Raw genomic sequence first — 24,473 nt, forward strand, 5'->3', positions numbered from 1 at the left:
TGGCCAGGACGGAACAGGTGCCCATGGCACGTGTGTGGTGGAGCCAGAGGACAGGGGGAATGAATCACTGACCTCCCAAGCCCTGAATTATTAATGTCGTTATTCTCAGACTTGTAAGGAGGGCCCGGGTGTGAGCCCACATATGGAAGGCTCCACGCAGCCTCCGCAGCAAGCGCCTCCCGGGTCCCGAGTTGCCATGGAGTCCGGCAGGCGGCCTGGAGGCGGACGCCCGCGTCGGTGCCCACAGCACCGCCCCGGCGCAGGTCCTCGGTCTGCGGCCTGAGCGCTGGCCGCGCCGGGTTCCGCCTTTGCTCGGGTCCTTGACCGCTCCTCTGGGACCCTAGGGGAGAGAAATAAACTGGAGCGGGCGTCCTCTGGAGAGTGGGGTGCGTGTGCAGTGCTTGCTGTAGGGCTTCAGCCCCCGGCCGTTCCAAAGGTCTGGCGCGTAGCGGGGCCGAAGGGGCCTGAAATCCAGTCCCCGCCGCTCGCCCATCCGAGCGCCCTGTGAGCGCCTGCTTCCGGCCGGCTGGCGAGCCACCGGGCCCGGGTCGCGCCACCACCCGGGGTGCGGCCGCCTCGGGGGTGAGCCCTGGAGAGGAGGGGCCCGGCTAGGCGCGGCGGGACCGGGCGGGAGGACCCGGGGCTCTCCGGCTGGGCCGGACGCCGCGCCTTCCTTCCCAAGCGGGCAGGCTGGGCGGGGCGGGGCGCGGGGCGGGGCGGGGCGCGGGGCGGGCCCTGGAGGAGCACGGGGAGGAGCCCGAGCTGCGGCGGCGGCGGCGGCGGCCGCGTCAGAGCAGTGCTCCTGCTACCCGGCGGCTCAGACCCGGCCCGAGCGCCCTCCGAGAACACGGACAGGGACCTGCACGGGCACGGGCGCGGCGCCGGAGGCTCCTCTCGCGGGCGGGGGCTGCGCTACCATGGCGGACAAGGAGGCCGGCGGCAGCGACACTGGGCCCCGAGGTGAGCGCAGGGTGCGGGTCCTGCGGCTGCGGCGGGGCGGGCGGAGAAAGGGATGAGGCGCGCTCGGCGCCCCGCAGTCCCCTCGCGGGCCACGGAAAAGTAGGCGCCCCTGCTCCATCCTTCCCTAGCAGGCAGGGCCGGGGTCAGCACCGCGGCGGGGCCTGGAGTCCAGGGGGACAGGGGTGGCCCGCTGGTCACGTGCTCCGCTCCCAGCTGGGGTGCAGACACTGCGGCGAGGACCGCAGCCCCCGCCCGGACACCCCACTGTCCCCGCCGCGGGATGTCACCTCCTGTGGGGGCCCAATGCACGTCTGGGTGAGGACCCTCTCCCATGTCCGTCCCCTGCGTGCTATGCGGGGACGCCCACGCTGGCCATTTAAACGGCCGGCCTCGGGGTGACCCGGTGTCCCCAGCGGCTCATTTTCGTCACTCAGCGAGGCGGGGGTGGGTACCAGGGGGAGTCAGAGCTTTGGACCTGTTCTCTCACCCCGACGAGGCCGGACAGACGCACCCGGAGTGGCGGCTGTAGCTCCGGGCCGAACTGCATCTCACTCTCCATCCCCGCCCACCCCCGGGCGGGGATTCTCTGGGCTGAAGAGGAGGGAAGCGGCGGGGGCTCCTCTAACCCTTCTTGCCCGGGCTTGGGGGGAGGAGACGGCGCCCAATGCAGGGGCAGACGCTCGCGTTTCGCAAATGTGCCAGGGCCGCTTTCTTTGGGAAGCGTGGTTCAGGCTCAGAAAGTGGGGGGAGGGAGGGTAAGGAGCGAGACTGGACCTGGGAGTGGGGGAAAGAGGAGGGGCAGCTCTTGGATCCCAGGGCTATAAATCATGGCTTTCGCCAGCAGAGGGGACAGGCTGGCCAGGATTGTGGGTCCCAAGTGGGGAAAGTTGGGCGCACGGAGGATGCCGCGCGTCCCTGACCTGCAGGGCCTTGGCAGAAGCAGCTGCTGGAGGGGAGCGTGGCCCAGGGGCTCCCTCCGGAGCGACAAGGCAAGCCTCCTAGCGCGGATGAAATTAAAATGCCTAGGGCGTAAGGGAAATTCTTCCAGGAAAGGAGCGCTCGACTCTGCGGGGACCCCACCGGAGCTGGGGAAACTGATTCAGGTGGCAGCACAACCACCACGAGAAGTGTACTCACAGTCTTGCTGTCTGTGGCCGCGTCCCCTCGCCCTCTGATGAGCTCCGAGTCGCACCTGCCCCCTCCCCAACCCATTGTTCCTGCGGATCTGGGAGGTGCCTCCCGACACGGCACTGCAGTGGTGGGGGAGTGCTGGGGGGAGGGGGAGATCCTGACAAGGCTCATTCCTGGAAGGGACGTGGAGAGTCCAGGCGGGGCCTAAATACAGCATCCCGAATCTGCCCCCCTCCCCTGCCCTTCCTCAGCTGGCAAACACGGGCAGTGGACTGGAGGCTGTCTTTGTCTGAACATCACTCAGCAACTGGATTGATTTATCTTTTCCCCACCCTTCTCCTTTAAATAGGAAAAAAAAAAAAGTAAGATGATAGGGAGGCACATCAGAACTGCTAAGGATTGCTAAAGCTTAAGTTAGTGAAGCAGTTTCTTGCCTCTCATGCTAGAATAGTGGGTGGCTATATCCAGTGCAAGGTTGGCTATATCCAGTGCAATGTTGGCCATAGGATTTGTCAAATCAGAAGAGTGAGCAGCGATGTGTACCAGCCTCCTCCCCCGCTTTGTCTAGAAAAATGGAATTCAGCACCTCTACCCTGCACACACTCACAGGGCACTGTGTAGTTGTCTCTTCTCAGGCTGAGAGAGCTCCCCATCCAGGATGGGGAGACATGCTTGGTGTGCTGGGCCACCTGCCACTGCTCCCTGCATCTATTCTAGAGTGTTTCTTCACTTCCACTGATCTGTGGTTCCAGGCATGCTGCGACAATTCCAGGCACATGGACTTGGGACACAGAGCAGGCTGTCCCTGGCAGCTCACTGCTTCTCTCTGGCCTCCATCCCTTCATCTATAAAATGAGAGATATTAATAGTATCTCATAGGAGCTGAGCCTGCTCACCCACCACCTAACACATCTATTTCTAAGGTTTCCTCATTGCATATTCTGTGCTGGGCAATGAACATGCATTATTTTATTTTTTAAAGCCACACAAGAAACCTGGTACCAGCATTGCCCTTTTACTGGGTAGGAAATCTAAACATAGGTTGAATGACCTATCCAAGGTCACATATCTAGTGGGTATTGATTTGGACCTAGGCCATCTGATTCCAGGGCTCCAGCCCTTCACCACCATCCTGCATAGCCCCTGTGGGCCAGTAATTACCATTCTATTAGGGACATAAAAATGATTGTTGTAGATTGTTGTTGTTATTTCAAGGACTCTCTCGGAGCCAGAGGCATCAAAGTGTGTTGGGACTTGTGAGCAGTGGGAACCCCGGGTGGTGGGGTATGCTAGAAGGGATGGCCACAAAGCTATAAAACTTTTCCCAGTAAATCAAGTGGGGGACGTGCCTGTGAAACAAGAATGGCAGGTTGGTAGTCATTGAAGCTGGGTGGCGGGTACCTGACGGTTCATTACTATTCCATTTGCTTTGTATGTGTTTGCAAATTTCGCTAATAGAACATTTAAATTAGTTACTTTATAAAATCAGAAGATCCACCCTTTAACCCCTGGAGCTTTGGACCAAAAAGGCTGAGATGACCCTCAGTCTTGCCCCCACCAGTACCTGAGTTGGTTGACATGTGGAGCCCTAGAAGGATGAGGTGAACTGGGGGGCTGGTGTGGTTCAGGCTGGACTAGCTCCTGTGGTGACCGAGTCAGGGCTAGATGTGGGCAGTGGAAACCAGGTCATTTGCTCCAGGGTGGGGGGAGGGTAAGGAGAGGCACAGCAGGCAGGGGTTTTGCCTGGGTTGGGGGTAACTCTGGAAGCAGTGCTTTGGGCTTTGGAGATGGGATTCTTACCATCCTGGCAGATAATCATAATAAAAAATAAACATTTTAAATTGTGACATTTATTGAGGACTTAGTTTGTATTGAAATCTGAGAATACTGAATTATCTCACTTAGCCCTGGTCACATTTGTTATTGAATGAATGACTCTAGGAGGGGACACTTTCATCCCTATTTCACTGAGGAGAAAGCTGCCAGGCCAGCGTGGCACATCTGGAAATGGGCTGAGTGAGGGTTAGGAGGTGGCCTCGCAGCATGTGCTGGGCCCTCCGGGAGTTTTGTTGAGCATCTGCATGAATGAGTGCATGACTAATAGAGTGGGGCTGCCCCACTTTCCTGTGGCCACCGAACTCCGGATGGACGTGGAAGGGTACTGGTTGCGGCTCCCAAAGGAGCCAAGAAAAAGTCGAAGTGATGCTCTGGGTATCACTAGTTAGGGCTGTGGCCATGGGATCCACTTGCATGTCCACACCTGCCTTGCAGCTCTGTCCCCTGTCACCGTGACGCACCCCTGTGCATGTTTCCCACACTGTCTCCTGCATTTCCCAGAGCCCTGTCATCTCCCGTGGCCCTCATGCAGTTCCCCCTGTCTGGAACATCCTCACTTTCTCTAGCAAACTCCTGCTCATCCTTCAAAACTCAGCTCAGGTATCACTTCTCAGGAAGCCTTCCTGGACTCCTCCATTTGGATGAGATCCTGCCTGTGTGGGGCAAAGACTTTGGTGCTAACCATGGCTAATCCCAACTAGCGTTCATTCCAGTCTCCTATGGGAATATCCCACTGACTCCCCCAACAGCCCCATGAGGTTGGTGTTATTATTACCCCATTTTGTTGATGCGGCAGTTGAGGCCTTTGAGAAATTTTGTAATTTTGCCCAGCCAATGAATCTATTCACCCAGCCAATGAATGCTGGAGATGGGGTATGAATTGGTCATGGAGCCTAAAAGATTGTGCTCTTTCTCTCATTCCCTTTTCTCCCAACAGGGGCAGGGACTGTATCTTTCATTTCCATACTCTTAGGGAGGCACATAGTAGGTGCTCAATAAATGTCCTACTGTGTGTTGAGTGAATCTCAGTCAGCAAGCTGTGAGGGAGTACAGCAGTGGGGAATGGCATCCACATCCTGCCCACTCCACAGGGAAGTGGCGCTTCTAGAAACGCGAATGCTCAGGAGTGGGTGGAAGCTGGAGGGGGAGGTGGGTGGGGTTCAGTCAATCCCTAAAGAGATGCGACCTTGATTCCAGCAAGGCTTTGAGTGACGACTCAATCTTGTGGGGGCGAAGTGCTCTCGTCGCATAAATAAGCCTCTCTGGCGAGGGAGAAAGCTTCTTTATTATTGCTGCGCATAATTAGAATGGCAGGGAGGAACCAGGGGTTTAATGAATAAACAGCATGTGGCAGGGAGCGATCGCCTCCCACCGGGGGCCCCCCCCGCAGCGGGCTCTGCAGATCCTTGCTGCGTTACGTTTATTGCAAATGACTCCCAGTCCTGCTCTTGGTCCAGATGTGCACTAGAGGTGCGGAGGGCTGGAGGAGCCAAGTGGCTTTGGAGCCCAAAGACTGTGGGTCAACTCCGCCTAAGGTTTCCTTGCCTGGTCTGTGAAAGGGGTGCATGATGCCTGCTGGGTCTGTTGTGGGAACAGTGAAGATAACGGATGGGCAGGAAACTGTTTTGAACGCTTTTGAACACCTTTCCCCATCTTTGCAGAGTCCACTGGTGAGCAGCAAGAATGAGGGCAGCTGTCACCCAGGGCTGGTCCTGGAGCGGGCGGTGTCAGGAGCCACACTTTTTGGCCACTGGACATTCCCTGGGGTTAGTTACCACAGTGGTTCTTAATCCTGGCTGCCTGTTAGAAGCACCTGGAGAGTGTTTTAAAATTCCTGGTGCCCAGGCCTCATCCCAGAACTATTATATCAGGACCTCTTTGGGTGAGTGGCCAAGTTTGAGAATCACTGAGTTTTCACATGTCTGCATTTCAGACTTGGGACCTTAGCACGTGGGAGTGGAGGGGAGGGAGCAGACACAGTCCACTCCGTGGTGCTGGACTGTCTGAGTCACCAGGGAGTCTTAAGCACCAGCCCTGTGTTAAATACTTCACCTGTCTCATCTCATTAACTCTTCGTAAGTACTCCACGAAGTGGGTGATTTTACACAAGGGGAAACTGAGGCTGAGCGGAATTAAGTGCATTCCCCCCCGGTGACCTAGCTCTTGGGGGTGGTGCTAGAACAGAGCTCAGGGCTGTCAGGAAAGCCTCCTCAGGCACCTCTTATCCTCAGGGAACTGCTTCTCCATCTGTCTTTAGCTACTTGAGGTTCCCCTTTTTTGTACCGACCACCCAAACTATAATGTATTATTTTATAAATTGACCTACTGTTTTTCTTTAATGCACTTATTTTAAGAGTCTTATTTATATCACTTCCATAAATAGGAAACCTGTATCATTTCCACAAACAGAAGGTAACCATAGCCCAAATGCAGGGAACCCACATGAAGTTAGTACACTTTGGGCAGATCCTGCTGCCTGCAGAAGGTTTTCTGCTGAGGCTGCGCTCTGGATACAGAGGGAGACTAGAGAGTTTTAGAGGAGGTCAAGGACATGGGAGCAGCAGACTCTTTCATGGAATCAGGCTCAAGAGGGTCTTGAACAGGAAGGGAAAAGCTTTAGGAATCACCTGGGGGGAGGTCATTAAAGTTCTCATTCCCAGATTTTCTGGAATTAGACCTACCAGGGAAATGGGGCCTGGGGATATATTTGCAAAGCCCATCAATGAGTCTTATAATTGGTTGAGAATTAGTGTGAAATGTGACTGCCTAGTCCCTGGTCCACCAGGGGAATGGGACCCTCCCTCTGGGGATCCCTGCACTAGAGTGTGCCGCTCTGGGTTGGCCAGGTGGGGAAGAGAGAATGTTCCAATGGGATTTTACAGGGGCAGTCAGCTTGGATTCCAATCCTAGCTTCACTACTTATCAGCAATGGGATTCTGGGCAATTTACTTACCCCCCCACCTCAGTTTCCTCATCTGTAAAGTGGGAATAACCTATGTACCCATCCCAGAGTGGATTTTATTTACTCCCATAACCCCTGCTAAGTGCTGAGTACACCTCCTGGTTCATGGTGAATGCTTGCTGTTGTCCACTATTGTTGTTTATTATTATGAATCCTGTGGATGGAGATAGGGCAGTTATCAGAGGCTGCATTTCGTCCAGGAGGCTCAGAGGAAAGAAGGGCTGAACGAGATCCCACTGCTGGGAAGAGGCAGACACAACCTGAGCCTCAGGCCCTGCGGCTTCTTGTCCAGCAGGCCCAGGTCTTTATTTTATTTATTTATTTATTTAACATCTTTATTGGAGTATAATTGCTTTATGATGGTGTGTTTGTTTCTGCTGTATAAAGTGAATCAGCTCTATGTAAACATATATCCCCATATCTCCTCCCTCTTGCGTCTCCCTCCCATCCTCCCTATCCCACCCCTCTAGGTGGACACAAAGCACCGAGCTGTTCTCCCTGTGCTATGCAGCTGCTTCCCACTAGCTATCTATTTTACATTTGGTAGTGTGTATATGTCCATGCCACTCTCTCACTTCATCCCAGCTTACCCTTCCCCCTCCCTGTGTCCTCAAGTCCACTCTGTATGTCTGCATCTTTATTCCTGTCCTGCCCTTACGTTCTTCAGAACCTTTTTTTTTTTTTTAGACTCCATATATATGTGTTAGCATATGGTATTTGTTTTTCTCTTCCTGACTTACTTCACTCTGTATGACAGTCTCTAGGTCCACCCACCTCACTACAAATAACTCAATTTCATTTCTTTTTATGGCTGAGTAATATTCCATTGTATATATATATGCCACATCTTCTTTATCCGTTCATCTGTTGATGGACACTTAGGTTGCTTCCATGTCCTGGCTATTGTAAATAGAGCTGCCATGAACATTGTGGTACATGTCTCTTTTTGAATTATGGTTTTCTCAGGGTATATGCCCAGTAGTGGGATTGCTGGGTCATATGGTAGTTCTATTTATAGTTTTTTAAGGACCCTCCATACTGTTCTCCGTAGTGGCTGTATCAATTTACATTCCCACCAACAGTGCAGGAAGTTTTCCTTTTCTCCACACCCTCTCCAGGTTTTATTGTTCGTAGATTTTTTGATGATGGCCATTCTGACTGGTGTGAGATGATACGTCATTGTAGTTTTGATTTGCATTTCTCTAATGATTAGTGATGTTGAGCATCCTTTCATGTGTTTGTTGGCAATCTGTATATCTTCTTTGGAGAAATGTCTATTTAGGTCTCTTCTGCCCATTTTTGGATTGGGTTGTTTGTTTTTTTGCTATTGAGCTGCATGAGCTGCTTGTATATTTTGGAGATTAATCCTTTGTCAGTTGCTTCATTTGCAAATATTTTCTCCCATTTTAAGGGTTGTCTTTTTGTCTTCTTTATGGTTTCCTTTGCTGTGCAAAAGCTTTTAAGTTTTATTAGGTTCCATTTGTTTATTTTTGTTTTTATTTCCATTTCTCTAGGAGGTGGGTCAAAAGGATTTTGCTGTGATTTATGTCATAGAGTGTTCTGCCTATGTTACCCTCTAAGAGTTTTATAGTGTCTGGCCTTATATTTAGGTCTTTAAGCCATTTTGAGTTTATTTTTGTGTATGGTATTAGGGAGTGTTCTAATTTCATTCTTTTACATGTAGCTGTCTAGTTTTCCCAGCACCACTTACTGAAGAGGCTGTCTTTTCTCCATTGTATATTCTTGCCTCCTTTATCAAAGATAAGGTGACCATATGTGCATGAATTTATCTCTGGGCTTTCTATCCTGTTCCACTGATCTATAGTTCTGTTTTTGTGCCAGTACCATACTGTCTTGATTACTGTAGCTTTGTAGTATAGTCTGAGGTCTGGGAGCCTGATTCCTCCAGCTCCGTTTTTCTTTCTCAAGATTGCTTTGGCTATTCGGGGTCTTTTGTGTGTCCATACTAATTGTGAAAATTTTTTTTCTAGTTCTCTGAAAAATGCCATTGGTAGTTTGATAGGGATTGCATTGAATCTGTAGATTGCTTTGGGTAGTACAGTCATTTTCACCTTGTTGATTCTTTCACTCCAAGAACATGGTATATCTCTCCATCTGTTTGTATCATCTTTAATTTCTTTCATCAGTGTCTTACAGTTTTCTACATACAGGTCTTCGTCTCCTTAGGTAGGGTTATTCCTAGGTATTTTATTCTTTTTGTTGAAGTGGTAGATGGGAATGTTTCCTTAATTTCTCTTTCAGACTTTTCATCATTAGTGTATAGGAATGCAAGAGATTTCTGTGCATTGATTTTATATCCTGCTACTTTCCCAAATTCATTGATTAGCTCTAGTAGTTTTCTGGTAGCATCTTTAGGATTCTCTATGTATAGTATTATGTCATCTGCAAACAGTGACAGTTTTACTTCTTCTTTTCCGATGTGAATTCCTCTTATTTTTTTTTTTTTCTTCTCTGATTGCTGTGGCTAAAACTTCCAAAACTATGTTGAATAATAGTGGTGAGAGTGGGCAACCTTGTCTTGTTCAGGTCTACTAGGTCTTTAGAGGAGAGCTGGTGCCTCAGGATGCTGACCCTGCTTGGCTCTCACTTAGCCCTTTGCCAAGGCTCTGAGCTCCACGATGGGTTTCTGACTGGGGCACCAGTGGGGTTCAAGGTCTCTTTGCATACCTGGGATCTATCCAGGGCTGCCCAACCTCTGCCCTCAATGGACTCCCAGACCACCATCGGAAAGACTTGGCCTGCCGTGAGGACACCCCAGATCTGGAGCTTTGCAGATTCTGCTCTGAGCTCTGCCAGGACCACCCTCCTTTTCCAGCCTTGACCGTGACCTGGCAGCTGTAGATGTCAGGAGAGGCTGACAGCTGCTCCACCACGCCCCTTCTGGGGAACTGTGACCTGCAGAGTATGCATCTTGACTTTAGTCCACTTATCTTTAGGGTGGCCGTGTGTCTGGGTTTGCCGGGACAGTTCTGCTCTATGCCTCTTGCCCCAGTGAAAGCATTAATAGTGACTCCGTTCACTTTCTGAGTATCTCAGTTTGGAAGATAAATTATGTGGTCGTGCTACTTATCTCTCCTCTTCTCGGCCATCGGGGCCTCAAGTGGGATGAAGGAGGTGGGAGGGCGTGTGGTTAAACTCGAGCTTTTGCTTCTGATGCTTCTAGGTTCAGATGCGTTTAACATCTGGGTGTAACATTGCTGTGCCTCAATTTCTTCTGCTGTAAACAAGGGTGAATAATAATCCTGCTCCACTGGGGTGTATTGACTACTAAGTGAGAGACAGCATGTCCAGGGCTGGACGTGAGCCTGGTATCTAGAGGGGGGCTCAGTAAGTGGCTGTAATTGATTATTATCATTGCTGGTTTGATTGGGGAGATGTAATGGTTAAAGGTGGGGTCTGGAGCCAGACTGCCTGGGCTCAGCTGTGGGCTGTGTCGTTTACCTGTTCTGTGGCTCTAGTGAGTTACTTAACCTCTTAAAGGCTCAGTTTTCTCATCTGTAAAATATGGATTGTAATAGTCTTCTTCATATGGTTTTTGTGAGGGTTAAATGAGTTTATACAAGAAAAGCACTTAGAACAGAGCCACGAAGTAGACACTAAATTAATGTTAGCCATTATTATTAGCTGTTCTTGTTATTACGGATAAAAGTTCCAAGTTACGTTCTTGTAGTCAGGAGTATTCGTTTCCTACTGTACTCGTTTCCAGTGTATTAGTTTCCTACTGCTGTCGTAAAAATGATCGCAAACTCAGTGGCATTAAACAACACAAATGTATTATCTTACAGTTTGGGGGTTGGAAGTAATTCCAAACTGGGTCTCATCGGTCTAGAGGCAAGGTGCTGGCAGAGCTGTGTTTCTTCTGGAGGCTCTAGGGGAGAACCGGCCTCCTCGCATTTTCCAGCTTCTAGAGGTCACCTGCATTCCTTGGCTCGTGGCCTCTTCTTCCGTCTTCAAAGTGCATCACTCCAATCTCTGCTTCCATTGTCACATCTTCCCCTGACTCTGCCCCTCCTACCTCCTCTTATAAGGACCCTCGTATAAGGATCTCTTATTAGGCCCACCCGGATAATCCAGGATAATCTCCCTCTTTCAAAATCCTTAATTTAATCACATCTGCAAAATCCTTTTTTCATATATTCATGGGTTCCAGGGATTAGAACACAGGCACATTTGGGGTAGGCGGCGCGTTTTTCAGCCTACCACAATCAGAAAGATTTAGGTGCATTGGTTAGAGAGTCTTCAGCCTGCCCCAGGAGCAGTGTGAATGTTGGGAACTGTTCTCCTCTGTGTTTTACATCTGTCAGGTTCCTCTTGAATCTGCTGCATGATGCCTTCCTAGAGTTTGGGTTGTTGGTCAGCCCTTGGCTTTTTTTTTTTTCTTTTTGCGGTATGTGGGCCCCTCACTGTTGTGGCCTCTCCCGTTGCGGAGCACAGGCTCCGGATGCGCAGGCCCAGCGGCCATGGCTCACGGGCCCAGCCGCTCCGCGGTATATGGGATCCTCCCAGACCGGGGCACGAACCCGTATCCCCTGCATCGGCAGGCGGACTCTTAACCACTGCGCCACCAGGGAGGCCCCAGCCCTTGGCTTTGAATCAGTCCTGGTAGGGTCTTTGGAGACACTGCCACTTTTGGGGCTGGATTAGACCTTCTCAGGGGCCTATGGAATCATTGAGATCTAAATCAAAGGTTTATTGGCTCCCAAGTGGGGGAAACTATTAAATTAATATAGAATTAGTGAAATATCTACAAAATATCACATTATATCTGCTTTTGCTATGTAAGAAACTATCCCAGGATTTAATGGTTTAAAACAATAGCCATTGTATTTGCTCCTGATTCTATTAGCAGGTCTCTGCTGGGTAGGTCTTTTACTGGCTTTGCCTAGGGTCACTAATGTGACTGCAGCCATCTGATGACTCAGCTGGGCTGGAGAGTCCAGATAGCCTCACTCATGGGCCTGGGGGTTGGTGCTGGCTGGCAGCTGGGTTCTTTCTCCATGTGGTCTTTCATCCTCAAGGAGGCTAGCTCAGGCTCCTGCACGTGGTGGTCTCAGGGCAGCAAGAGGAGGAGGGGGGAGGCTGCAAGGCCTTGAGACCTTCCTGACAAGTCATTCTAGTCCTCAAAGCAATTCACCAGGCCAGCCAGAGGCAAGGGGTGGAGAAATAGACTCCACCGCTTAATGGGAGGTGCTGCAAAAAATTTGCGGCTATTTTTAATCTAACAGAGTCAGCTTGACTCACATGTTACAAGTACAAACCTTAAAAACTTGTATGTTTTCAAACAACTCGTAGGTTGGATTTTCTTACTTTTTAAGACGTTCTGTGAGTGCATGCCTGTTGTCCAGAAATCAGCCCTTTGTAAATCAGCCCTTTGTAAACTGTGAGATGTTACTCACAGTTGAATTTTCTTCAAAGCCACTTCCCATTATCTTACACCTGAAATTATTTGTTTGTTTGTTACAACATGCGTTTCTATGATTGATGAATGGGGGAATGATGTGGGTATATGTGGAAGCTGTGATGGCTCATTGGCAAATTGTCCCTGTGTGCTTATGTTTTGGTAGATCAGGATGGGCTTTCTCATGATTAAAGATCAATAAGAATTAAGAAGAAAATGGAAAATGTGTAGATTCACCTACCTTTAGTGCCAATTGTGGCCATTTTTTATCTTTCCATCCCCTTAAGCTGTATGGGAAAGCTCAGAGGGCAGATGAAGGAGCTGGAAGGCAATGCCCCCGTAAGGAAGCAGTGGTGCAGGTGACATTCTGGATGGGGCTTTTCATTTTGATGAGATCGGTCTCTGTAGGAAGTGAGTGCCCCTGAGGTCCTTCATCTCAAAGGAGGAACAGGAGCCAATGACTTATTCACTGTGTGGTCTTGGGTCCAGGGCCCGGTGGCCGCTGGACCAGGATATCACTCGAGCCGTTACTGGTTTTGGAAAGGCTCAGGTGCAGGGTTCTGTAGGTGTTGACTGATAGGCACCAACCCTATTTTCCCCATGAATCCTGTTGTTTTTAATAGGATTTTGCTGAATGTGAAGATTTTCAGGGAAATACCTGTATGTACAGCCCTCACCTAGGAACCATCTCCTGCAAATGACTTATTTGGGTTACTAGCACCATAAGTACCTGTAGGAGACAGTTTTTTTCTTTTTCTTTTTCTTTTTTTTTTGCGGTACGCGGGCCTCCCACTGTTGTGGCCTCTCCCGTTGCGGAGCACAGGCTCCGGACGCGCAGGCTCAGCGGCCACGGCTCACGGGCCCAGCCGCTCCGCGGCATGTGGGATCCTCCCAGACCGGGGCACAAACCCGTATCCCCTGCATCGGCAGGCGGACTCTCAACCACTGCGCCAGCAGGGAAGCCCAGTTTTTTTCTTAATAGCAATAGATAACTAGTGCAGTCCTATTTTCCGTTCTTTTATGAATTGAATAAAATAGCAGATAATAGGTTTAATAAAACAGTTTTAATGTCTGTGCTTGGCAAAATAAAAACTTTATGACACTTTATTAGGCCCACATAGAGGGGATTTTATTGCTTGGTACATTGAGGCATCATGGAACCAGAATTGGTGGAGATCTGGGGGCAGAGTTGCTGTGCAGATTTGAGTCTTTATCAGCCATCAGCACTTGGTGTGACTTTGATGATCAGAGTGAGAAATGGTTAAAGCTAGAAGGTACAATTGGGCTTTCAGCACCTATGAGCCAACCTCTTCATTTTCCTGATAAAGAAATAGAATCCTAGAAAGTGGCAGCCACCTGAAGAGCACACAGTGACCTAGTGGCCGAGTAGGGTCATGTTATCCCTCAAGGCAAGCGAAGACTCTGCTTGTCTGGGTTGGGATACTGAGGATGGGGGAGGTTGAGGATAGGGACATTGGGGTGGCAGCACCCAGCTTGGGCCCTGGAGGGGCCAAGAAAGGGGAAGAAAGGGGATGGTCTAGTCCGAGCAGTGGTGCCAAAGACCCAGCAAAGACCTGATACTGCTGGGCTTGCTGGGTCCTTCCAGACCTGTCTCAGGACAGGCTGCTGGGAGTGTGTGTGTGCATGCGTGTGTGTACGTGTGCACACGTAAGTATGTGTGTGCATGCAGGTATGGAGCGATAGGGAGAGGAAGCAACAGAGGTAGAGGAAAGGGAAGGAAAGAGACAGAGACAGACAGAGGAAGAGAGAGACAGAGACTGTGGAAGCTTCTGGTAGGTCTTCCCTTGGGGTTCGTATGGTTCATTCAGACATGAACCCACAAGGACTTGCCTAGTTGTGGGCACTGATTTTTCCCCAACGCTGCATTCCTTGGGCTTTCCCTGCACATTCACCAGTGAGATCCCAAAGTGCTACATGCCGGGGGCAGAGCCTGAGGTTCTCAGGAAGGAAGATGAGCCCACGGGATAGGATTTATCAGGGCGCAGTAGGAATGTCAGAATTCCCTTTGTCCTACTTATTTTTTGATCTAAACCTTGTATATTGAATGAATAGTTATATGGAGAAAACAGACTTCCTCAGTGAGCTATATTATATATATAATGTATAGTATATACACTGCAATATATCTATAGTTATATAGTTATATGTATTATGAAATGGACATGTATTCCTGTAGAGTAAGGCCTTAAGACAGAATAAAGCACGCTGAAGAATGCAGCTGGGGTCCTGTTAACATTGCCCCTCAAAAATATTAGTGCGGGGGGAGTAGGGGAGGGCGGGGTCACTTGTTACTGAAATACTAGCAGTGAGGTTGAAATAAGCTGCAAACACAAACAGAAACCAAAAATACAATGACCGTGGCAGAGGGGTGGCCCTGGGCAGCCTGTGACTCATTAGGAAGTAGTCAGGGATTTCAGTCCCAAGATAGAGGCCCCTCCCACCTCCTTCTGCTAGCAAAGCGCCTCCCTCCCCACACTTCTCCCCGGGCTCACATCTGGTTTTGCCTCACCCTCAGAGAAGAATTTGTCAATTGGTTTCCATCTGTGAAGATGCTTACAATTCAAGGTGACCCCCTCTTGCCTCCCCCGACCCCCAGCTGAACCCTCAGGGCTCAGAGCCCATGGGGGGGCCCTGTGGCCGTCCCATGCACAGTGCCAGCTCCAGGCTTGTTCCCAGATTTGGCGACTGAACAGCAGGACTCCTACCAGGAGGTGAATGAGTAAAGCTGAGGGCAGTGCGGGTTGGAAAGGCTGGAGCCCAGCGGTGGAGCCAGGACCTAGGAGCTCAGGGTGAGGCCTGTGACCCAAGCAGAAAGCTCTCCACACCCCCGCCCCCGCAGGGTGGCAAGATTTCTGTCTCAGCACCAAGGATGGCCCACTTCAGGCAGGGGACAGCTGGGGACATTTGGAGGGTTGAGTGTTAAGAGCCAGAGCAAACCCACCAAGTAGAGCTCCTCTCCTGGGCCTGGAGGAGGGCGAGAGGTCAAGGCAGTTGGAGAGCTCCTTCCAGGTGGGTCCCTGAGCTGAGCGCTCAGCTCTGGAGGGTAGCGTGGTATGGTGGGACCAGCTCAAGTCCCGGGTGCGAGTCTCAGCTCTGCAGCGTACTCCTTGTGAGGTCTTGGGCAGGACCGGAGGCCTTCCCGAGCTTCTGTCTCCTCATGTCTAGGATGCAGCTGAGAGGTACCGCCTCCTCCCTAGGGTCGCTGGGGAGATTTGCCAGACAGAGCGTGGCCCCAGGGTGCGGGAGCCGGGTGACCTCTGGGAGCGGGTGGAGGCTGGGGGTCCTGGTGCGGGAAACAGAGGAACGGGCAAGGACCTCGGGCAGGACCAGGACCGCGGCTGAGCAGTTGCGGCGCGGCTGCAGGCGCTGCTGGGTGGAGGCCGGCTTCACACCCTGCTCCCCCCAACCCTGCCCAATCCCCTCTGTTCTCGCCGTGTCCTGGGCAGAGACTGGGTAAAAACCAAGGTAACAACGTTGGTTCTCATGACCAAAGCGCTACATGTTCATCACGGAAAGTGTAATCCAAAGGAAGAAAGGAGGAAACAGCCAGGGCCACGCCCCTCAGAGCAGCCCCTGTTGACCGCTGGGTGTCCAGCCTTCCAGGCTTGCCAGGCCAGGTGAGACAGAACCGATACATGCGCTTTCATAAAACCCAGTGCCGTGGGGAAGGGGGTGTTAGCCTCCTTTTATAGACAAGGTCACAGAAGCTCGAAAGGTGATGGTTCTTGGTTAAGGCCCCACGGGGAGAGAGTGGGTAGGCGGCCTGATGGCTTCCGAGTTTGGATTTTTGTGTTCTTCAAAAATCCTTGTCCTGGATAATTTCTGTAACACTCCCTCACATGCTTTGCCCCCAGCCACAAGAAAGCCACGCCACAGGACCCCTTGGCTCCCTTACACCACCCACCATCCAGGGAGCAGGGTGGGCTGGGCACTGCCCAGGTGCAGGGCTCTGCGCGGGCACGAGAGGCGGGGGGACTGGAAAAGTAACCAAGCTGTCTCCTCCTAGAGCTCACGGTGGGTGCTGCCTGAGGCGCCTGGGCTCCCAGCTATGGATGGCTCAGCAGAGCTCTGCTTGAACCTGGACACAGGTGGCCTGGGCCCCAGCTATCAAGGTGCGGTCAGGAGCCCTCAGGTGGGCAAATGGCAAATTTGCCTGGAAGCCCCAGACCTGCTTTTTGGAGGTGCCTTAGTGGGGGGGAGCAGCAGGGATCTCAGGAACGGGGCCTCTGGTCCCCGCTGGAGTGTGCGTTCCCAGCAGGCAGGAGGCCTCATTACAGCTGCCTCGTGGGCTCCCTTTAGGAGCGGTCAGGTCCCTTCTCACCGGAGCAGCTTTGTGTCCTTCTGTCAGTTTCCCCGCAGGTGCCTGTGGCCTGCAGAGAGCAGAGCGGGGTCTGAGGGGCGGGGCTGCGGCTTGCTGGCAGGCCTGCTGGGACAGGCGGGAGGGGTGCGCAAGGTGGCTGGCTGGCGGCCTGTGGACAAAGGTTTGCTCATCCATTCGAACTCATTGCCTATAATTAAAATGGATGAGAGATTTCACCTAAAAATCTGGATTTCTGATTCCTCTCTCGGGTGGAGCCAAAGCACGGTCACCCCTCTGGACAGGGCAGGGGGTCTCCAGTGTGCAGCCTCCATCACCCCTGCTGTCCCTACCTTGAGTTTTCTTTTCTCATCCCACTGTTTTTCTCAGAACCGAGTTAGGGGAAAGTTCTAGTACTCACATGGCAATAACAATGGGGCATCAAAGGGCCTCTCCCGTAGCAGGGGTCTTTGGTGACTTGGGGGGCAGGCAGAGCTTGGTTTCAAGCTGGCTTTGCCTCCTGCCAGCTGCAGGTGAGGTTTTCTCTCTCTCCTCACGCCTCCGTTGCCGGAAAGCCGTTGATGGTGCAGGGTGGGTGTGAGGATTAAGTGAGATGGTGCCTGCAACGCCATGCCTGGGACGTGACATCTACAGCCCAGGCTATAGGCGCCCTTCTTGTTTGCCCTTTATTGTTATAATTGGTAGAATTCACATACAGTAAAGCATACAAATGTCAAGGGTGTAGCTCGTGGATTTTACATATGTAAAATCCATATACTCAGGTGTGGTGGGCCCAATAATGGTCCTTCAAGATGTCCGTGTCCTACTTTCCTGGAACATTCACATATGTTACCTTGCATGGCCAAAGGGACTTTGTAGAAGTGATTGCATTAAGGGATTTGAGATGGGGAGATGGTCCTGGATTATCGGGGTGAGCTCAGTGTAACCCCAAGGGTCCTTATAAGGGCAGAGGGACAGTGGGAGGCAGGAGGGCCAGAGTCAGAGATTCGGAGGCGCTCTGCTGCTGGCCTTGAAGATGGGGGGAGGGGACACAAGCCAAGGAGTGCAGGTGTCCCCTAGAAGCTGGAAAAAGCAAGGAAGTGGATTTTCCCCTGGAGCCTCCAGAAGGAACGCAGCCCGGTTGACACCTTGATTTTTATCCCGGTGAGACTCGTGTCAGACTTCTGACTTCCAGAACTGTCTGGTCTTAAGTCATTGAGTTTGTGATCATTTATTACAGCAGCAATAGGATGCTGATACGCTGTGTAACCACCACACTAGGCAAGATACAGGACATTTTCATCACTCCAGAAACTCCCTTGTGCCCCATCCTGGTCTCTATCTACCCGCCCTGTGAGGTAACCATTGTTCTGATACCTTTCACCTGAGATGTTCTTTTTTTTTTTTGCGGTACGCGGGCCTCTCACTGTCGTGGCCTCTCCCGTTGCGCAGCACAGGCTCCGGACGCGCAGGCTCAGCGGCCATGGCTCACGAGCCCAGCCGCTCTGCGGCATGTGGGATCTTCCCGGACCGGGGCATGAACCCGTGTCCCCTGCATCGGCAGGCAGACTCTCAACCACTGCGCCACCAGGGAAGCCCCACCTGAGATGTTCTTGAACTTCATATGAATGGAACCTTAGAGCATCTGCTCTTTCATGACCAGGGTCTTGTATTCAACACAGTGCTTTTGAGGTTTGTTCGTGTTGTTGGGTGTACAGGATTTTGCTCCCGTTTTATTGCTGAGTAGTATTTCATTGTATGGCCAGACCATACTTTGTTCATCCGTTCTCCTGTGGATGGATGTTTGGATTGTTTCCAGTTTTTGGCGATTATGAAAAAAATTGCTGTGAACATTCTGGAACAGATCTTTTTGGGGGCACGTACGTATTTCTCTTGGGTAGAATCCTGCTGGAGGAGTTGCTGAGTCACAGGGTGGGGATGCTCAGCTCAAGCAGAAATGCTAGGGCTGTGAAGCACGAGCACGGGTCAGCCTGGCTGGCCTTGGGCACTGGAGGCTGATGGCCACCCTTCTTGCCCACAGTGGTTTCCGGGGTGCACACATGGTGGTAGGGGACCTCCTCTGGTCCAGGGCAGAGGAGTAAGTGGCCCGCCAGTGGACATGTAGGTGGAAAACCTCAGTCAGCAGGTGTGCACTCTGGGCCTCAGAACGGTGGGTGGGCCTGTGCTTCCTGAGTACCTGCTCTGCACCCAGTTCGGGGCTGTCATTTTCTCATGGGTCTTCCCTTGCGGTCTCCACGCAGCCCTGTGAGGGGGAGCAGTCGTTAGCCCAGGTTGCAGCTGCAGAGACTGAGGCCCAGGACAGAGTCCTGTCTATGGCAGAGCTGGTGCGGGTGGAACCAGGTGTCCTCCTCCAGCCCAGCTGACTCTGTGTCCTTGGTCCCGTTTCCCACTCCTGGAAGAGTAGTTCAAGGCTGTGCCTGATGGGAGGGCAGCCCCAAGGGTCAGCTCCTCCCACGGGAAGGTTAGTGGGGCCTTTTCTCCCTGCAGACCGGTGCACGAGAGGGCCTGGGGGATGGCGGATGGCTTCCCAGATGGCAGAGAACACAGCCCAGCTGGTGCAGGGGGTTGTCTGGGGACAGTCACGATGGGGCGGTAGTGGTGCGGGTGCTAATGGACTGTCTGATTGGTTAAAGCATTAGATCTGATATGAAGGGCAGAGGAGAGCCACAGCAGGTGCTTGGGGCTGGGAGTAACCTGATGAAATTGGTGGCTGTGATGTGATGTGAGCCGGGGGCAGCCGGGAGGGAGGGTGCAAGGCCTCTGGGGAGCTCTCCACACTGCTCTCTCTGTCTTTGCTCGTGCTCTGCCCTCTGCCTGGGGTTCCCTCCCCATCTTGTCCACTCAGCAAACTTGCCCTTCGAAAGGCCGAACAGAATCACCCTGGGGCTGCCCACCCCACCTCAGTCCCCCATGGCACTCACCATGGTGTCTAATAAAGAGTTCATGGGCAAGATAGAATTCTCCGGTGTTCTTTTTTTTTTTTTTTTTTTGCAGTACGCGGGCCTCTCACTGTTTGGCCTCTCCCGTTGTGGAGCACAGGCTCTGGATGCGCAGGCTCAGCGGCCATGGCTCACGGGCCCAGCCGCTCTGCGGCATGTGGGATCCTCCCGGACCAGGGCACGAACCCACGTCCCCTGCATCGGCAGGCGGACTCTCAACCACTGCGCCACCAGGGAAGCCCTCCGGTGTTCTTAATTACAATATTTAAATTGAAGTCACTTGCTCTGTAGTGGCCTGAGAACTCATAGTCGGATTCTCACAAATTAAATACGCATGTGATGCATATCCACTAGACAAGACTAATGGAGCCCAATGGGGATGGGGCAGAGGAGGGTGTGGGCGGGCACAGGGCGGGTGGAGGATGGGACCCTCGTCCGCTCCGCTGACGGACTTCCCAGGAAATGCTGAAGTGATGCCCCGTGGCCCCTGCCTGCTTCCCTGCTACGCATTTAGCTTCCGGAAGTCTTCTAGTTCACTAACGCAGACTGTCCCCAGACTTGTGTCCAAACCTTTGGGACCTTCCCAGAGTAGATGTGTGGAGAGAGAGGAGCAGAGAAACGCGGTGGGGAGTGCGGGCCCATGTGGATGTTCCTGTGACCAGCTGCCACTTTCCCAGCCTGAGGCATTCCTGTGGGCCCCTCCTGGAGGTCACTGCCCTGTGCTCAGACATTCCCGGCTCAGCGGGTGGGGCTGTGCCTGGGGGGTGGCAGGCTGGTCACTCTGTATCTGGAGCATTCTGCTCTGAAGGGGAGATGGCCCCTGACTAATTGAGTTCCAGACGGAGGAGCTGTTAAAGAGAACCGTGAGGCCCGAAGCCCTCGTGTGCACGGTTAGACTTTTAGTGCAGCGGGCAGGCCTGGGTGCCAGGAGGGACAGGCCCACGGCGCAGCAGCAATGGAAAGCTGGAGGAACACCACCCTGGGCTTTTGGAGGCCCAGACGGCTTCCTAAGCCCAAGGTTGGGCAACTGGCCATCCACAGGTAGCGGCTAGGGTGCAAAGTCCTATTCCTTTGACCTCGGTTCTTGCTTACCTGGGCCCTGCAGGGGCTGGAACCAGGGGTCCTGGGAGGTCACGTGTCCTGAATACTCATGCACGAATATCATGCATGCACCAGGGGGTGTGGGCACCCGTGATGCATCTGAATTGTTTGGCATCTGGGGCCGTCTGTGTGGCCTCCTTGTGGGCCCTAAACATAATATGCATTTTATTTCCTGCGGTTCATATGGTTTTGAGGCTTGCCTTCCCCACCTCAGCTCAGGAGAAGATCTGGAAGCACCCGCGTTTGCTTTTCTGCGTGGTAGGTATGGGAGATACGGGGATTGGCAGGGGTTTGCAGTCTGTTTGCTCTTACCCTGCTGTAGCGATTCACCCCAATGGTTTGGTTTGGTTTGGTTTTCATTGTAGTTGACTTGCTTGAAGTGCAGATTAAAAAACGGATCAGAGGGCTTCCCTGGTGGCGCAGTGGTTGAGAGTCTGCCTGTCGATGCAGGGGATGCGGGTTCGTGCCCCGGTCCAGGAGGATCCCACATGCCGCGGAGCGGCTGGGCCCATGAGCCATGGCCGCTGAGCCTGCACGTCTGGAGCCTGTGCTCCGCAGCGGGAGAGGCCACAACAGTGAGAGGCCCGCGTACCGCAAAAAAAAAAAAAAAAAAAAAGAGTTTGGTGGTCAGCATCTGCTTGCTCTGGGACAGGAGCTGGGTCTGGTGTATCGGTGGGGAGGCTCTGTGGGCCTCATCACAGCTGCTTGGCCTTAGGTGGGCCATGGGGTGCTCTGGGGGACCCTCTGGGTCCTGGTGGCTTAGGGTTTTCCCCCTGCTCTGTGGAGTAGCCTGAGGAAGTAAGCACCATTCTCAGGAAAGTACCTTAGCATGATCTTTTATATTCTTTTGGCAAAGGCTTTGAGCAAATTCGGTCCTGGGGGAATTGTCTACTAGTTTGCTTTGTTTTTATCTCCTGTTACTGCTTGGAAGTTAGATATTCAATTTCAACTCCTTTCAAGAGTAGTTACTCTTGAAATTTTGCCATGTATACTTAATTTAGCAAAGTCTAAAGTTAATCAATATCTTAATCAATATCCAGTTTACTAATTCCATTTTTGTAAGAAGGTCAATCCATCAGTGAAGGTTTTGTGTAAAAAGAGTAAGAACTAGGGAGTTTAAACTTAGTCTTAAAAGTCTCTGAATGGACTTTCTTTCCTTCCAGCTGACATGAAGCCTTCGCCCAGCGTGTGGGAATGGTCTGTGTACAGGTGCCAGGCTGCCTGCGCTGGAGGGCATTTGGTCGCCCCCTTGGAAGCCCCCCTTCAGGCTGCAGTGGATGGGCCATGCTTGACCTCCCCAGGGGCTCTTTTCAGCCCCTTGTGGCATTTCTCTTCTCTTTTCCTTTATATTTTGGGAGCAGGAATTTCTCAGGCAGTTTCCTGAGCACCTCCCGGCCTAGGACCCAGGCTCAGGCAGTGGGCACTTGCAAATAGTTAACAGAAGAATGTTTTAATGCTGATGCAGTTTGCCCTCCTGCTAAGACGAGGCCGTGACTCCTGCTGAGGGCTAGTGTGGCTGCAGGTTATCAGGCACCTTCTCCTGACATTTATTCCAGAATCCCTTGAAACTACTTATCTGGGGATAAGCACCGCCAAGCCCCCTGTCTGTAGCTCGCTGTCAGGATGCCTAACGCTTGGGAGTCTCCTGGCCCTTTAGCTCTGGCCAGCCGGCTTCAGAGCATCTAGGGGAAAAGTGAAGACACAGCTGGTGACCTGAGGCACTGACGCCGCTCTGGGCCCACGTTCTTGTGTTGCTAAAGAGTGGGGTGTCTGGGGACAGGCCAGTGCCAGCTGTTGCCCCCGGCCTAGCTGTAGTCAGCAGCCATCCTGGAGGTGGACTAGGAGACAGTCTTCCTTACAGTGTGGTTTCCTGCAGCTCTTTGATTTTTTTTTTCTTGAGATATAATTCACATATCATAAAACCCACCATTTTAAAGTCTACAATTCAGTGGTTTTTAATATATTCACGAGGTTGTGCAACCATCCCCACTATCAAATTCCAGAGCATTTTCATCACCCTCAAAAGAAACTCATATCCATTAGTAGTCCCTCTCTACCCCACCTCCCTCCAGAGATCTGATTTTTCAGCTGCAAGTTTTCCATGGTACAGGCTCAGGCCTGGAACCTGAGGGCCCCTGGAACCTCAGGGCTGGAATGTGGTGGAGGGAAGGGACTTGGGCATTAGAGACAGGCACTTACTAGCTGTGAGATTTTGGGGAAACGCTTAACCTCTCTCTGCCTTGGTTTCCTCTGCTGTTAAATGGAGCTAATATCTACCTATTTCTTACCTCATTGGGTCATTTGTAAAGATAAAATGAGACACTGTGAGGAATAATAGCTACACTGGTTAAGACCTTTGCCTGCATTATTCTTATTGAATCCTCATTAATCTCAGGAAGTAAGAGTTATCACCTACCTCTATTTAATACAGAAGGAAAATTGAACCACCAAGGAACTTGGTAACTTGTTCAAGATTGCACAGCTGTGCATCAGTTTTTAGCTGCAAAGCATGGAAAAACTGACTTTATCTTGTTTCTAGAAAAAGGAAATTAGTTATGACCATGAATGGGAAGTCCAGAGGTCTGGCAGGCTCCATGGCAGGTACTAGGCAGCTCATGGGCCCACTGAAGGATGGATGGAGGTTCTTTCCGTGCTGGCTGCATCTTGGGCTGGCAGCAAGATAGCAGCCACAGGTGTTGGCCTCATGGGCTCGCTTGAGAGTCAGGATGTTTCTTTCCCAGGAGCCTCCGGCAGACTTCCCTTCATGTCCCATCAGCCAGAGCTGTGGGTCACAAACCCATTCCCGTGTCCATGATTGGAAGGGGAAGGGGGTTGTCATGATTGGTTCAGACTACCCAGGATCTACCCTGGATCTGGGGCAGGGTCACCCCTCCCCCTAGTCATGTAAAATAGGGTTTGGTTAAGAAGGGAGAAATGGATTTGGGGTGGATACAGCAGTATCCACCAAGATCAGTAAATAACTGAGCTGGGATTTGAAACAGCCTCCCCAGGCCCAACACCCCTGTGCTTAAGCACAGTGCTGCACAGCTTCTCCAGCTCCCGGCAGGTAGTGAGTCACGTGCTCAGTGAATCTTGGTCGAATGCCTCAGTCCATACAGCCTGGTTTCCACTCCTCCTGAGTCCCATCTCCTTTTTTCTGACCCACTGTTGCTCTTCTACAGCTAAGTGATTGCCTGGCCTCCACTCGAACTCCTCTAGTGATGGGGAGCTCAGTACCTTTCCAGGCATTTCCTTCCTTTTTTTGGATTATTAAGTACCGTGGCTGCCTTTTATGGTGCTTTTAGATGAATTAGACACAGATCTTCTCTGGGTGCAAAAGTTGGAAAAAGGTGTGCTCACTCTAGGTGATAGAGCCCTTTAGTTCATGACTTGGAAGGGCACCTTTGGGGTAAGAAAACGGCACCCATATCCAGGGGTGGGTGCAGTCCTGCTTGGGTGATGTCCCTCAAGGTGGTGCCTTTGTGCAGTGCACAAACTGCGCTGCTGTTTGGGGACACTTCTTCCATTAAGACACTCCTCGGAGGATCTGTAACGTGCACGAGCCTCAGCTCTCAGGCACCGGCAGAGTACGGGAGGTTTGTGCTCCGGTTCTGGCTTGGGGTACAAGCGGGCTAAGGGCGACCCTTCCTGCCTGGAGGTGGCACAACGTTCTCTCATCAGGAGGGTTCAGCTGAAGGGGGCGAACGAGCTGTCTCTCTCCCCAACCCTTACCTCCTGTTCTGCTGCTCCCTCTCCCCTCCCCAGGGACAGATGATGAGTGAGTGG

The 24,473-nt window shown here is 52.0% G+C and overlaps 1 protein-coding gene across 1 annotated transcript in view; it reads left to right on the forward strand.

The window, feature by feature from the left end:
• Positions 1-801: 801 nt before the first annotated feature.
• The window catches only part of HSPA12A (heat shock protein family A (Hsp70) member 12A), a 70,822-nt gene continuing 47,150 nt past the window's right edge, over positions 802-24,473 (forward strand). Inside the window, exon 1 of the mRNA XM_060099455.1 lies at positions 802-960. Coding sequence (XP_059955438.1) covers positions 918-960 — 43 coding nt within the window. The 5' untranslated portion in view covers positions 802-917. The remainder of the gene's footprint in view (positions 961-24,473) is intronic.

Source organism: Mesoplodon densirostris, chromosome 1 (genome assembly GCF_025265405.1).
Source record: "Mesoplodon densirostris isolate mMesDen1 chromosome 1, mMesDen1 primary haplotype, whole genome shotgun sequence".
Lineage (NCBI taxonomy): Eukaryota > Metazoa > Chordata > Mammalia > Artiodactyla > Ziphiidae > Mesoplodon > Mesoplodon densirostris.